This window comes from Pyrus communis, chromosome 16, assembly GCF_041283825.1.
Source record: "Pyrus communis isolate YQ-2024b chromosome 16, ASM4128382v1, whole genome shotgun sequence".
Taxonomy (NCBI): domain Eukaryota; kingdom Viridiplantae; phylum Streptophyta; class Magnoliopsida; order Rosales; family Rosaceae; genus Pyrus; species Pyrus communis.
In genome coordinates, this window is record NC_142580.1 from 25,998,126 (window position 1) to 26,014,352 (window position 16,227).

The following is a 16,227-nucleotide window of genomic DNA, read 5'->3' on the forward strand; positions in this document are numbered from 1 at the left end:
GCCAATTCTGATCAATTTGCCTTGTTTAGCTCTTCTTTTGTTTAGTCAGTGCAGGCAATCGATTCTTAAGTCTGATTAATTTGCTTCTTGTTAGATGTATCTGTAAAAGTTTCGTATATTAAATTTATGATCCTACTTTGGTATTTTTAATATACACGTGGTGCAACGAGAATGATTAAAAATCTTATCCGAAATTATAAATAAAATTATTTTGTATTATTTTATAAATAAAAAAAATAGTAATATTTTATTGCCAATTGCCAGGGTTATTCAAGTGTAGGGATGGAGATGCAAAATGCGATTACTGTTCATTAAGGGCGGTTATTGTTCATTGAGTGGATATCATAGTGTATTGCATGGGAGAGGGTTCTCACGTTGGAACTGCTATGAAAAGAAGAAAGTGAATCCCGTGAGGGAGATCAAGGTCCAGAAGCCAGTCCTCAACATCTACATCGATGAGAGCGGAGATCGACTCACGAGAGCTGCCAAGGTACCCCTTTTGCTATCCTCGCCATCCATCTCACACAAATTATGTACTACTATCATATAGTAGAGGAATTTATATTTGTTATTAGGGTATTTTGAGGTATCCAAAATGTGTAATTCACGAGAGCCACCAAGGTACCCCGTTTGCTATCCTCACCATCCATCTCACACATCTTGAACATTAATTATTTTTTGTTCGAAGGTGTTGCAGCAACTTAGTGGCCAAACACCTGTTTTCTCCAAAGGTAATAATTTTTTAGCTCTTTGGATCTTTATTGGTAATTCATTTTTTGCATCATTTTATCTGTCTGCTACTAGAAATTCCAAAATGTGTAATTCACAACCAAATTGATGTTCAAGACATGTTCAAGTCCATATGGTATTTTGAAGTGTACTCAATTTATAATTTTAGCTAATAATGTAGAAAAAGAATGTGTGGCTGAAAGTATATTATTGATACGTGAAGAAAAGGAAATATATACAATTACATGCCTTGCACCACAAGGTACTATCCCTACAAGATAGGAATACACTTATAATTAGGATTACAATCATATCTAGACTCCAACTAGGAAGCTATTTCTAACACTCCCCCTCAAGTTGGAGAGTGGATGTCAAGAACTCCCAACTTGCGTAACATAGTCGAAAACTTATCCTTCCCGAGAGGCTTGGTGAATAAATCTGCCAACTGGTGTGCCGTACCAACATACTTGGTTGTGACTGTGCCATCCGCAATCTTATCTCGTATAAAGTGACAATCCATCTCAATGTGACGAGTCCGCTCATGAAAAACAGGATTAGCAGCTATATGTAACGCTGCTTGATTATCGCAAAATAATGCAGAAGGACCATCCAAAGGAATGTTCAAGTCCTTTAATAAATATCGAAGCCAAACTAACTCACAACAAGCACCGGCCATAGCCTTATATTCGGCCTCAGCTGAAGAAAGTGAAACAGTTTTCTGTCGCTTCGTCCGCCACGAAATCAAAGAATTGCCTAAGAAAACACAATACCCAGAAGTTGAACGACGAGTGATAGGACAACCTGCCCAGTCAGAGTCGCAAAATGCAATCAACTTGGTGTGGTTGTCTGAACGGAATAACAAACCTTGTCCTGGAGTAGACTTTAAATAACGAACAACACGAAGGGCAGCATCCATATGAGGTACACGTGGCTCATGCATAAAACGACTCAAAACATGCACTGAATATGTGATATCCGGCCGAGTGATGGTGAGGTAGATTAACCGTCCTATTAACCGCCGATACTTTTCAGGATCCTTGAGAAGTTCTCCTTGATCAGATAATTTTGTATCATCCATAGGGAAAGCAATCGGCCGTGCTCCCAGAAAACCATAATCCTTGAGGATCTCTAGTGCATACTTCCGTTGTGAAATATAAATCCCACGTTGAGATCGAGAAACCTCAATACCCAAAAAATATTTTAAATCACCAAGATCTTTTATTCGAAAGTGATCTCGAAGAAAAGACTTCAGAGAATCGATGGCACTAACATCATTGCCTGTAATTACAATATCATCTACATAAATGAGCAAGGCTGTGAAAGAAGTACCGGATTTTCTGGTGAACAGTGAGTAGTCAGCTTTGGATTGTTGAAAGCCGGCAGAAAGAATGGCACTAGTGAACTTGGCAAACCATTGACGAGAAGCCTGCTTGAGACCATAAAGAGACTTGTGAAGGCGACACACAAGATTCTCCCCCTGTCGCCGAAGACCAGGAGGAGGAGACATGTAAATTTCCTCATCCAAATCACCATGCAAGAAAGCATTAGTAACATCAAGCTGATGGAGAGACCAAGACTGGCTAGCAACAAGGGCAAGAAGGCAACGCACGGTAATCATCTTGGCAGTAGGAGAAAAAGTGTCATGATAATCAATATCGGCGGCTTGAGTGAAGCCTTTAGCCACCAAGCGAGCTTTGTAACGCTCAATAGAACCATCAGACTTATGCTTTAGTTTGTACACCCACTTACAATCAATAGGAACTTTGCCAGGAGGTAAGGGAGTCAATGTCCAAGTACCGTTGGCATGTAAAGCCTCAAGCTCCTCATTCATGGCACGATGCCAATTAGGATCACGAGCAGCCTCTGCAAAAGAAGAGGGCTCCAAACTCCGACTGACAGCATAAATATATGAAAGATGATTGGGAGATAACCGGTGGTAAGAAATAAAATTACAAAGTGGATATCGCGTACCTTTAACAGAACTGGGCTGCGAAGACGATGGGTGTGGAGGCAAAATCACTTGCGAGCAAACATAGTCTTTTAAATAGGACGGGGGATGGTGAGTGCGAGATGAGGTGCGAGTGGCTGGTAAAGGAGGGGGAGGTGCCGTGGGGAGGATAGGAGGAGAGGTGGAAATGTCGGTGGAGGGTGGGACAGGTGGGGCCGGTGGTAGGGCCGGGACTAAAGTGGGAGAAGCGGGTGGCATAGAATTGAAGGGAGGAAGAGGTGATGGGGTGTCGGTGACAGGAAGCAGGGGAATAGGTAGGGTAGGAGGAGGGGAAGGGGACGTGGGGCCAGGAGAAGGGGAATAGGTAAAGTCCGGGGAAGAGGGAATGGGAAGAGAAGGTGTGGGGGGTTGGGAAGGTGGAGACGAGGCAGCAAAAGGGAAGGAATTTTCATGGAAAATAACATCTCGGCTGGTGAAGGTGCGGTGAGTGTCTAAGTCATATAATTTGTATGCTTTTTGGCCATGAGGGTAACCAATGAAAGCGCATCGTTGGGCCCGAGGGGAAAATTTTGTGGTAGGATGGATAGAGGTGGCATAAGCAAGGCAACCGAAGACGCGAAAATGGTCATAGGATGGGGTGGTAGTATGGAGGACCTCAAAAGGAGATTTATTATGTAAAAGTCGAGTAGGGAGACGATTTATGGTATAAGCAGCGGTAAGAACACATTCACCCCAAAATTTGAGGGGAAGGTGTGATTGAAAGCGAAGGGCGCGAGCAGTTTCAAGAAGATGCCTATGTTTGCGTTCAACAACGCCATTTTGTTGCGGAGTGTAGACACAAGAAGTTTGAAAAAGAACCCCATGATCAGAAAAAAAAGTGCGAAGAGAAACAAATTCGCCCCCATTATCGGTACGAATGCTTCGAACTTGAGTGTGAAATTGGGTATTAACATAGGCAAAAAATGATTTGATTAGTTGTTGAGTATCAGATTTATGTGTCATGAGAAAGACCCACGTAAAGCGGGAAAAATCATCCACAATAGTCAAAAAATAATGAGCACCAGTAAGGAAAGATTGACGATTCGGACCCCAAATATCACAATGAATTAAATCAAAAGGAAAAGTTGTAGAAATTGAACTTAAACCAAAAGGTTGACGAGTTTGTTTGGCCAAAGGACAAACAGTACAAACATGACTAGAATCAAATGAACAATTAAGGAAATTAGAGGCTAAAATTTGCAAACGGCTAGGAGAAAGGTGACCAAGACGTCGATGCCATAATGAGGATGGGATGGTGATGAGATTGCACAGAGGTTGACGGGTGGGAAGGGAGGAGGTAAGGGCTACGAGGTAATAAAGGTCACCACGTCGCTTACCCACACCAATCATCGCCTTCGAAACCAAGTCCTGCAAAACACACCAAGAAGGAAAAAATGTTACGGAACACGATAATCCATCTGTAAGCTTACCAACCGATAAAAGGTCCACTTTAAAATTAGGGACACATAAAACATCTTCCAAGTCAATCAAAGAATTTAAACGAATAGTGCCAGTTAAAGTAATGGGAGCAGTGTCACCGCTAGGCAAAGAAACAGGTAGCAGGTGCGAAGCAGAAGTATTAACCAAACATGAGGCGGAGGAAGTGATATGATTCGTGGCGCCACTGTCAATGATCCATGGACCATGACGAGAAGACACGGGGAACAAACCTGTAAAGTGATCACGGGAAACAACATGAGCCTGAGGAGTAGATGTCGTGGATGCCGTGGGTGCTGGGTTGTCATTGAGGGTAGCAAGGAGACGATGATGCTGTTCGGCAGAAAGATGTGGCATGGCAATCTGCAGGTCATGTATAGTAGGCTGCGGTGTGTGAGGGGCTGGTGGGCCAGGGTGTGGAATGAGATCATCCAAAGTGGGCTGGTGTGCATGATTAGCAGACGGGCGTGAGAGGTTTGAGGAGCTGCGGATGGGCCGAGATGTAGCAGTATGGCTGCGAGCAGATGAGGCAGCAACGCTGCGGGTAGAACCTGCGGACGTGGAGGAGCGGCGGGGAGGTCTCCACGGTTGACCATGGAGAGGATGTCCAACTGGATACCCATAAAGCTTGTGGCAAGTATCACGGGTGTGGAAGTCATAACCGCAATAGGTGCAATGTAGAGGAGGCCGATCGGACGAAGACCGAGGAGAGCTGCGCACCACCATGGCAGCAGGAGGCTCGGCAGTGCGTGAAAAACCAAGGGCACGTTGTTTTTCGGCCTGAGAAACAGAGGAACAAGGTTGGCGGACTGTGGGTAAAGGATTCATTAGAAGAATTTGGTCCCGAACGGCGGCAAACGATTCATTGAGACCCATAAGAAACTGCATAAGTTGTTGGCGATCATGTTTGGTGCTACAAGAACAAGAACATGCATCATTATAGGAGGCAAGCTCGTCCCAAAGACCTTTGAGGCGAGTGAAGTATGTGGAGACCGAGGAGGACCCTTGGGAGATGGTGGCAATTTCACGATTCAGGTGGAAGATACGGGGAGCATTAGACTGTGAAAAACGTTCATGAAGATCGTCCCAAACAGCCTTGGCGGTGGTGGAAAAAAGAACGGATTCGGCAAGGTCGGGCTCCAGAGAATGAAGGATCCATGAAAGGATCATATCATTGCAGCGCCTCCAAGAGGCGTGAGCATCAGGGTCTTCGGCAAGGTCGGGTTCTGCAATGTCACCGGTGATAAAACCAAGTTTATTCTTGGCGCTTAAGGAGATGTGCATCCCGCGTGCCCAGGTCGTGTAGTTATCTCCGTTTAATTTCTTGGAGACAAGAACAAGATTGGGATGGTCGGAATGGTGAAGATAAAAAGGGTTGGGGCCATCGGAAGAAGAGTCTCCCATGAGAAAAGGAGAAACGGCAGGGATGACTGCCGAAAAAAAAAAATTGTGGTTTAAAAAAAAGCTAGGGTTTGTAACCTGCTCTGTATACCATGTAGAAAAAGAATGTGTGGCTGAAAGTATATTATTGATACGTGAAGAAAAGGAAATATATACAATTACATGCCTTGCACCACAAGGTACTATCCCTACAAGATAGGAATACACTTATAATTAGGATTAAAATCATATCTAGACTCCAACTAGGAAGCTATTTCTAACAAATAAGACAATACTATGTTCATTCGTCTATATTCGAGTTCACATCGTTCTATTTTCAGTTTTGTAAGAGATGACCTTTTACTGATTGTTGATAGGAGCATATTCATGCGACTTAAATGGCTTGTTCTCGTGCATTTACGTTATGTTTCTTTAGTTATTTTAGTACTTTAAGCTATTTTCGTGTGTTTATAGGTCCAAAGGGCTAAAGGAGCAAAAAGATGCATTTTGGAGACTTTTGGAGCACTTTTGGGCTAAGGATGGATAGCTTATGCTTGGAGCCAAAGTGTTGGACGAAATTGAAGACCAAATTGAAGACCTAATTGAAGACCAAAGTGTTGGAACCTTGTTCTCTTTAGTTTTAGGACATTTAAAACCTTTCCTAATCCCAATCATGCCATGCATAACACACATCCATTCTAACACATTGTCATTGCACATGCATTTCCTTCATTAGTTAATTCACATGCTCCATACTTATCATCACCACTCATTACTTATCACATATCATCACCACTTATCACTTATCATAACCACATATCATATCACTTATCACATATCATCATCACTTATCACTTATCACTTATCATCATCACTTATCACTTATCACTCCACATGCACCCATAATCTTTCACTCATCTTTAATCCACATGCATCTTCCATAAATCAAATCAGCCACATCCACATGCACTTATTCCACTTCATCATTACACCACATTCTCTCTTTAATCCACATGCATTCATCATCATTCACTCTAGTTTTAATTCCCACATGCATTTCCACCCACATGCAACCATAATCATTCATAAATCAGCCACATGCATTCATCATCATAACCTAGCTGTCATTCCACTTCATTGCACATGCATCTTCAAATAAATCAGATTTCCATCATATTCACATGCATTCCATCCTTTAAAACATTGCACATGCACTCCCTTTAATTAATTAAGCCACATGCACTCCCATCCATTTCATCATTGCAGCCAACACATGCTTTCACATGCACACACAAGCATTAGCACATGCAACCTAGCTGTCATGTTCCCCCCATTTCACCTATAAATACTCATTCGTTCATTCTCATTCATACACATTCATTTCACAACAGAAATTGGTCCCTTGGGGCCGTGCCTTTCACAAAGTCCATCCATTTCTTCCATAAACTCTTCCATTTCAGAATGTAGACATCAAACACCCTTGCCGTGCTCTCCCTTACAATCCAAACACCATCCTTCCATTTCCACCACTCCCCAAACCATTCACACCATCAAACTATCCCTAGACCTTGTGCTACAACGAAGAGGAAGAGAAGAGTGCCTAAACGTTCATACAATTCAAGTTTGAGTTGTTGGAATGTTTAGGTGTTTCTTTGATTTCAATGTTTAAATTCAATTCTCTTTGTTTTGTACGTATGAGGAATGGAAGAAAAGAGTGCTTAAACGTTCATACAATTCAAGTTTGAGTTGTTGGAATGTTTAGGTGTTTCTTTGATTTCAATGTTATGAAGAACTAAACCCCCCTTAGCTAGGGGGTGATTCGAAATATATGTTTATACTTGCATTTTGATTCGATTACTTCTAATTACGTTTCATAAGTTGTGAATTCAATTTGTTTAACTGTTTTATTTATAACCTATTTATGTATGTTTATTGAGAGTGCACGCTTAATTTTCATGCATGAATATGACGCTAGAATATAAGTGAGTTTCACCTAATAGTTATGAACTTATATTCACAAGTAGTGGAGGTTGCTTATAAACAATCGCGTTAAACGAATTCTTGGCATAAGTTTCATGCGTATTCCATAGTAACGAATGCCTCGTCAACACTTATAATTTTCATAGAGCGTAATGATTCTTGCTTGTATCTCTTCTATGCATTCATGTTGAGGACTTGTGGGGAATGTTTTGAATTGTTGTATGCGCTAACCCATCCAATTCAATAACGTTAGGAAGATTTGAAGGTTAATTAGTGCATCACGGTTAACCCGGGGTGTTGAGTTTCATGGTTTATTGAAATGCAATTGGAAATCATTTTATTATGCAAGTCTAACATGTATGGAGATGAACCCCTTAGCCATTCTATCATCCATTCATTCCATTCCATCAAATTCGTTTTACAATCTGTTTCGTTTATTAACTTGTTTTGTTATTTCAAATTTGATGCGAGAATTATACGCACACAAATTAAACCCTCTTTTTATCAATTGTAGTATAGGTGCAAGTAGGGATCGTTCTGGACCGGGGATTAGGAGGGATTGTTAATCACTTGGATTTGACTCAAAAACGTAAAAACAAAGTTAAAAACGTTCACAAAGACTCAAAGGACTCAAAACAAGTTCAAAAGACTCAAAACTGCCTAAAAACACTAACTAGGCAATTTCTGACCTTAAACCCAATGTTGGACGAATTTAAGATTATGGCTTGATTCAAACGTAAAAACACAATATAAAACACTAAACTAGACTCAAAGAATGTAAAACTAAACACTTAAAACACTAAAACAAACCAAAAGACTCAAAACAACACAAACACACTCAAATCTGCCTAAAAACCACTTTCTGGGCAGATTTGAGCACTAACACAAATTTGGACGAATTTGTGTAACAAATTGAATCAAAACACTTATAAACACATACTAAGACACTTTCTAACTAAATTAGACATTAAAGTAAAGGGGGATTTAGGTTTATACGAAATTAACTAAATGTACAGATTGTAACTTAAAGCAAAATGTAAATGTGAATGTGTGATAGAATTGAATGGAATGAAGGCTAGCTAAGGGGTTCATCTCCATACATGTTACACTTGCATAATAAAATGATTTCCAATTGCATTTCAATAAACCATGAATTCTCAACACCCCAAGTTAACCGTGATGCACTAATTAACCTTCAAATCTTCCTAACGTTATTGAATTGGATGGGTTAGCGCATACAACAATTCAAAACATTCCCCGGCAACGGCGCCAAAATTTGATGCGAGAATTATACGCACACAAATTAAACCCTCTTTTTATCAATTGTAGTATAGGTGCAAGTAGGGATCGTTCTGGACCGGGGATTAGGAGGGATTGTTAATCACTTGGATTTGACTCAAAAACGTAAAAACAAAGTTAAAAACGTTCACAAAGACTCAAAGGACTCAAAACAAGTTCAAAAGACTCAAAACTGCCTAAAAACACTAACTAGGCAGTTTCTGACCTTAAACCCAATGTTGGACGAATTTAAGATTATGGCTTGATTCAAATGTAAAAACACAATATAAAACACTAAACTAGACTCAAAGAATGTAAAACTAAACACTTAAAACACTAAAACAAACCAAAAGACTCAAAACAACACAAACACACTCAAATCTGCCTAAAAACCACTTTCTGGGTAGATTTGAGCACTAACACAAATTTGGACGAATTTGTGTAACAAATTGAATCAAAACACTTATAAACACAAACTAAGACACTTTCTAACTAAATTAGACATTAAAGTAAAGGGGGATTTAGGTTTATACGAAATTAACTAAATGTACAGATTGTAACTTAAAGCAAAATGTAAATGTGAATGTGTGATAGAATTGAATGGAATGAAGGCTAGCTAAGGGGTTCATCTCCATACATGTTACACTTGCATAATAAAATGATTTCCAATTGCATTTCAATAAACCATGAATTCTCAACACCCCAAGTTAACCGTGATGCACTAATTAACCTTCAAATCTTCCTAACGTTATTGAATTGGATGGGTTAGCGCATACAATAATTCAACACATTCCCCACAAGTCGCCTACATGATTGCATAATAGAGATACAAGCAAGAATCATTACGCTCTATGAAAATTATAAGTGTTGACGAGGCATTCGTTACTATGGAATACGCATAAAACTTATGCCAAGAATTCGTTTAACGCGATTGTTTATAAGCAACCTCCACTACTTGTGAATATAAGTTCATAACTATTAGGTGAAACTCACTTATATTCTAGCGTCATATTCATGCATGAAAATTAAGCGTGCACTCTCAATAAACATACATAAATAGGTTATAAATAAAACAGTTAAACAAATTGAATTCACAACTTATGAAACGTAATTAGAAGTAATCGAATCAAAATGCAAGTATAAACATATATTTCGAATCACCCCCTAGCTAAGGGGGGTTTAGTTCTTCATAACATTGAAATCAAAGAAACACCTAAACATTCCAACAACTCAAACTTGAATTGTATGAACGTTTAAGCACTCTTTTCTTCCATTCCTCATACGTACAAAACAAAGAGAATTGAATTTAAACATTGAAATCAAAGAAACACCTAAACATTCCAACAACTCAAACTTGAATTGTATGAACGTTTAGGCACTCTTCTCTTCCTCTTCGTTGTAGCACAAGGTCTAGGGATAGTTTGATGGTGTGAATGGTTTGGGGAGTGGTGGAAATGGAAGGATGGTGTTTGGATTGTAAGGGAGAGCACGGCAAGGGTGTTTGATGTCTACATTCTGAAATGGAAGAGTTTATGGAAGAAATGGATGGACTTTGTGAAAGGCACGGCCCCAAGAGACCAATTTCTGTTGTGAAATGAATGTGTATGAATGAGAATGAACGAATGAGTATTTATAGGTGAAATGGGGGGAACATGACAGCTAGGTTGCATTTGCTAATGCTTGTGTGTGCATGTGAAAGCATGTGTTGGCTGCAATGATGAAATGGATGGGAGTGCATGTGGCTTAATTAATTAAAGGGAGTGCATGTGCAATGTTTTAAAGGATGGAATGCATGTGAATATGATGGAAATCTGATTTATTTGAAGATGCATGTGCAATGAAGTGGAATGACAGCTAGGTTATGATGATGAATGCATGTGGCTGATTTATGAATGATTATGGTTGCATGTGGGTGGAAATGCATGTGGGAATTAAAACTAGAGTGAATGATGATGAATGCATGTGGATTAAAGAGAGAATGTGGTGTAATGATGAAGTGGAATAAGTGCATGTGGATGTGGCTGATTTGATTTATGGAAGATGCATGTGGATTAAAGATGAGTGAATGATTATGGGTGCATGTGGAGTGATAAGTGATAAGTGATGATGATAAGTGATAAGTGATAAGTGATGATGATATGTGATAAGTGATATGATATGTGGTTATGATAAGTGATAAGTGGTGATGATATGTGATAAGTAATGAGTGGTGATGATAAGTATGGAGCATGTGAATTAACTAATGAAGGAAATGCATGTGCAATGACAATGTGTTAGAATGGATGTGTGTTATGCATGGCATGATTGGGATTAGGAAAGGTTTTAAATGTCCTAAAACTAAAGAGAACAAGGTTCCAACACTTTGGTCTTCAATTAGGTCTTCAATTTGGTCTTCAATTTCGTCCAACACTTTGGCTCCAAGCATAAGTTATCCATCCTTAGCCCAAAAGTGCTCCAAAAGTCTCCAAAATGCATCTTTTTGCTCCTTTAGCCCTTTGGACCTATAAACACACGAAAATAGCTTAAAGTACTAAAATAACTAAAGAAACATAACGTAAATGCACGAGAACAAGCCATTTAAGTCGCATAAATATGCTCCTATCAATTGTCAAGGTGCTTCCAACCATAAATTGATATATTACGTATCTTTATTTTTTCTCTTAATTTATCAGGAATTTATTTGCATATGTGTAGTGTAGACAATTTTAACCAATGAGTTTTAACTTTAATTGGAATTGATCTTTGTCTTACTTATGGCATATACAATGAAAATATGATATGTGTCTACTTTTTTTTCTTTTCATTTGTCGTTATTTTTCATACATTTGTGTTGATATAGGGAAGCAATGTGATATCTAACTTTGTGTGTCACATTTTTGTGTAGAATTTTTATTTTTATTTGAGACGTGGATATAAAGAGATGGATTGTGTTTATCCGGTTTATATTAATTCAAAGAAAATTGTGGCTCAAGGGAACAATTAATGATCCACAGGGCATCAAAGTATCTTACTCAATTGTATATTACACGTGTGTACTACATTATGTCTGTGCGAATACCTCTTTTCACTGTCAATCTATGTTAGTTTTGAATTCTAAGTTGATTTAACAAATAGGTCTCTTTTTATTTCAAATTAATTTGGTTCTCGCTAAATGAATCAAAGATCACAAGACTAGAACCAATGGTTTCCAAAAATGGTTGGTTCTTGAATATTTTCATTTATGCTTTTTTCAGTTCTTTGAATGGACTTCCTATAATCCAAAATGAGCTATTGAACAGCTCTTTTGCTACATTGTGTTTGCAAATCAATATTTAGACTAATAATTGAAGGCTAATTCTTTTTTGTTGAAAAATGTAATTTGGTTTTGTAGGTAAAGATTGCAAATTTGATGCAGGTATGAATACTTACACTTATTCGTCTTTGCGTTTTCTCCTTCTTTCAAGAAATTACATTTCCTTTCACAACTTCAGCCAAAACCATTCAGCAAACAAACATATTCACGAAGGAGGTTGTTAGTTCAAGTGCCAATTTCAGGCATTGATACACTGACTTTATATCAACATTTTTTGGATTGCATAGGTTATTTTTAGGAGTTGACAGAAATGAAAATTTTGTTTAGTTTCATATGTTTCTACTAAATTTTTCAGGCTAAAAAGGATGACAAGAATATTAGTGGTCAATTGTATTCTAGTTTAATGAGGGGAAGAACAAGTAAACTTATTCTACGTTTTCTTTCGTTTTTAGTTGAGCATTTATTTGTATTTTTCAAAAATTTTGGATTGTTTTTGTTCGACATTGATGATTGTGGCATTTTAGAAAAAGGTATATCCCAAATAATAATTTTGTTTGGTTTTTTATTCCTTTTCCGCTTCTCTTCTTTTGATTCCCTGTTTATATATTCTGTGTTTTCTTATGGCAGTTTTGAAACCTTATCTTTTCTGAATTTGTATGCCTTATGGTTGTCATTTAATCTACTTAATTATCATCGTGAGCATAGGAGGATGTTCGTGGCACAATACAACAAGTTTTCTTTTTGGCAAGTTAATTCATATTCATGATTCCGTTATCAGTTGCATTTGCTTTCCCATGATTTCTCATGAATTGGACGTGAATGTATTTTTATTGAGCAACAGATGCTTCAACCATATATTATTATAATTGTACGAAGCCTCAGCATTACAAGGTTTTGAAATTATCTCTTTCTTTGTCTAATTTGGTTTTTGACAAATTATATGAAATTTTATTGCTGTTAATTTTGAGGAAGTTCTCAAATTCAAGACCATATATTTTTTCAATTTCTACCATTTGGTTTCTGTTGACTTTAACTTTGAGTTGTAGTGGTGTTTGCGTTTTCTAAATTTCTTCCAATAACTTAGTTTTGTTGTAAAATCGATGGTGTGTGCAGTGGAATAAAAGAAACAAGACACAAAATTTACGAGGTTCCTCTACAGTAGTGTGACTGGAGTACGTCCTCGGAGCAGCGGTGATGCTTTCATTATAAATTAGAATAATAGGAGTACAAAAGTAACTCTCTCTATTATCTCCTCTCCTCTTCCTCTCTTTTCTCTCTTCCTCTTCCATGAACTTCATTTTTCTCATTTTGTGTGTTGTGTTCCACTTGCTTTTATAGAAGCAAATCACAAGCAACATAGTGATTAGTGGCTAGCCATCTAGTCACCTCTACAACACTCCCCTTTGGATGATTGACTCGTTAAAAATTTGATCTATTTTTGGATGCTCTCGCGGATGAGTATCTCCCCCTGATTTCAAATCATTTAGGCTGATCGTTGATCATTCCGCTTCAGTATCTTAACGAGAATAGTTGCCTAAAGATGTGCTTTACTTGTTGTTAATTTTCCACAAGCTTGTTCTTGAACTGGGTTGGAGGGTCTTCTGATTTCCTCCAGAGGTCTGAATTTACTTCTTTTATCTGGAGTTGAATTTGATTCAAGGGTGGTGGACACTTGATCTTGAATTGGACTTGTGATTTCTTCAAGGGTCGTCTAAACTTGATCTTGAATGAAATTGGACCATGAGGAGCTTCATGTGACAAGTGATCTTAGGCTTTGTCGGGGATAAACTGGCAAGTGTTTTGTTGTGCTTGTCTCCACATGTTTCAATGTATCATTTTCACTTGCCTTATTTGTATCCCTTGCAGAAGTGGTATTTTCCCTTTCTAGGCTTGGCATCTTCTCTTATAGTATTTGTCTTCTAATGCAGGAGTGGAATGCAAACCTTGCATTTGGATGGTCCATCACTTCTTGGTGACTCATCCATGCGTGGCAGCTTCAGTGTAAAAAGCCAACGACGAGCCAATTATACTGCGGTGTTGATGACTTGAGACCCAGCTCCATCAATAGTTGAAGATGAGTACTCGAGAGCAATTCTAGGTAAGCAATCAGGAAAGGTTCTAGGCAATCGGTTCCTTACCAGAAGTTTGAGTGGAAGTTTCGACATATTGCTTTCTTTATCCTTGTCTTTGCAGGTAAAAACAAGGACAAATGAAAGGACAGGGAAATTGCATGATATGAGATACTCTTGCTCTCGTCCTTGATGATATGAGATAATCTTGCTCTGGTGTGACTGGTTTGAAGAGGTATTCTCAGAGAGGAAGAAAACTGAATATTTCGAGATGCTTTGTTGAAGATGCATTCTCGGAGATGAGGAAGAGTTGGGTACTCTTGCAAGTCTGCCTTGTTATGGAGAACGAAGGTTGACATTTATAGAGATTTTTCAATAGCAAGTAGTGATGATGTGCCTTTACACTTGTCAGCAACTGTGGTGTAATTAGAACAGTAAGATTTACGCGTTTTCAACTTTGTCAGAGATCTTTGACAAAGTTGCATGCGATATCCAAAAAAACTGAGATTGCGTCTGAAAAATGCCAACGAACTTTATTCAGGAAAATCTGGCTTTCGAAATTCAGAGAGCGGTGCCTCTTCGATTCTGAACAAGTAGCTCTGTTGCCTCTTCTTTTATAGAGACATCAATTGTGTTCAAAAGTATGCTCAGAAAGTTGCTGCCTGTAGAAATTTTCCCTTTCTTGCACTTCTAAGATTTTATTTGACCTCCTTTTTCCTTCATCATTTTTGAAAATGGCTTGCCCATCTAACATTTGCTTAGATTTGAGTCTTAGGAGTGATACAGACGAGCTACGTCAAGATAATATATGACGCCCGTCCTTCTTATCTTCTAATGGTCCTCTTACAGTTGGGGGCTCTGTGATGAAGAATAACATTACTGCTACAGTGGTAGTTAGGAATCTTCTCACTCCAATGGATAACAAAATCCTTTCAAAACGATTTGATGAGTCGGCCGTTTAAGACTCCTTGGCTCTCAGCGTTCAATATGCGAGCTCTGTACCCAATATGGGTCAACGCTTACTTGCTCGAACTCACCAAGTTGAATCATTGATGGCTAAGGTGGCAAGCCTTAAACAAGATGTCAGAGGACTCAAGCACAAGAATAGAGTGTTACACATGCTTGCAAATAATTACTCGACGAGCATGAAAAGAGATCTCAACCAGCTACAGGAATCCAAAAGTCGGATTCAAAGTGATCACCAAAGGTTCGTTGCTAGATTCCGAAGGCAACTGATGTCTTCCCCTTCTGGTGTTTTGTCAAGTACTGGGGTGCCACATGATCAATCTCCAGTGCCTCCCCCTTCTGGTGTATTGCCGAGTACTGAGGCTTCACATGAGCAACCTTTGTGAAGGCTTCATCCTGTTTGTTTGTTTTAACTCATGTGTATGTACATATCTGTAATTTCTCAGAGATATCAATAGATAAGCTTTATTTCATTCAATGTATTATGTCAAATACAATAAAGCATATACTTCACTAAGATGTGGTACTTCTGGACCAAATATCAATTTATCTTTACCCTCACGAAGATAAATGATCATTCTTAGTGTCTACATCATTTGAGTATTCAACTTATAATCTTCAATCCATATGATTATTTAATATCATAAATATCATGGGTAAAATTCGTGTTGGTAAATTGTTCGATCTGCAGCTTGAGACAATATTCCTCTCAACACTTTATAATCTTTCTTGACTCTTCAGGAGTCCCAATTTAATATCAACAACTCTTCAGGAGCTCTAATTTAATGGTATTGACTTTTACAAGAGATTTTAGTATGTTGCAACAATATCATAATGAAAGTACTCTCTAAGGCAATTTATACCATCCATTCGTATTGAGTACATATTTTATGATTTACTCTTCCGGGGCTTACTTCAAGCAATTTGAATCCTTCAGGAATTTTCTACACTTTATGACATATTTTTTTTTTCTTTGGAATTTGTACAAAACAATTTGCTCCCATGTATACTTGAGGGATTTACTTATGGAGATATGATGTGGACGACTCATAGCCCTTCGTATATAATTCTCCATTCATATGAACTTGTTTATAACCTTGTATCATATC

The 16,227-nt window shown here is 38.4% G+C and overlaps 1 protein-coding gene and 1 long non-coding RNA gene across 2 annotated transcripts; one reads left to right on the forward strand and one right to left on the reverse strand.

Annotated features, from left to right (window-relative positions):
* The first annotated feature begins 298 nt into the window (after nucleotides 1-298).
* On the forward strand, nucleotides 299-14,839 carry LOC148690194 (uncharacterized). Its single transcript, XR_015957547.1, has 4 exons — nucleotides 299-490; nucleotides 689-731; nucleotides 12,162-14,181; nucleotides 14,277-14,839. It is a non-coding gene; the product is annotated as an uncharacterized LOC148690194 (long non-coding RNA).
* Nucleotides 1,422-5,557, reverse strand: LOC148690195 (uncharacterized). Its single transcript, XM_088687830.1, has 4 exons — nucleotides 4,183-5,557; nucleotides 2,260-3,168; nucleotides 1,755-2,007; nucleotides 1,422-1,482 (listed from the first exon to the last, which is right to left on the reverse strand). Exons 1-4 carry the CDS (start codon nucleotides 5,555-5,557, stop codon nucleotides 1,422-1,424), a joined length of 2,598 nt encoding a protein of 865 aa, XP_088543956.1.
* Nucleotides 14,840-16,227: the final 1,388 nt, after the last annotated feature.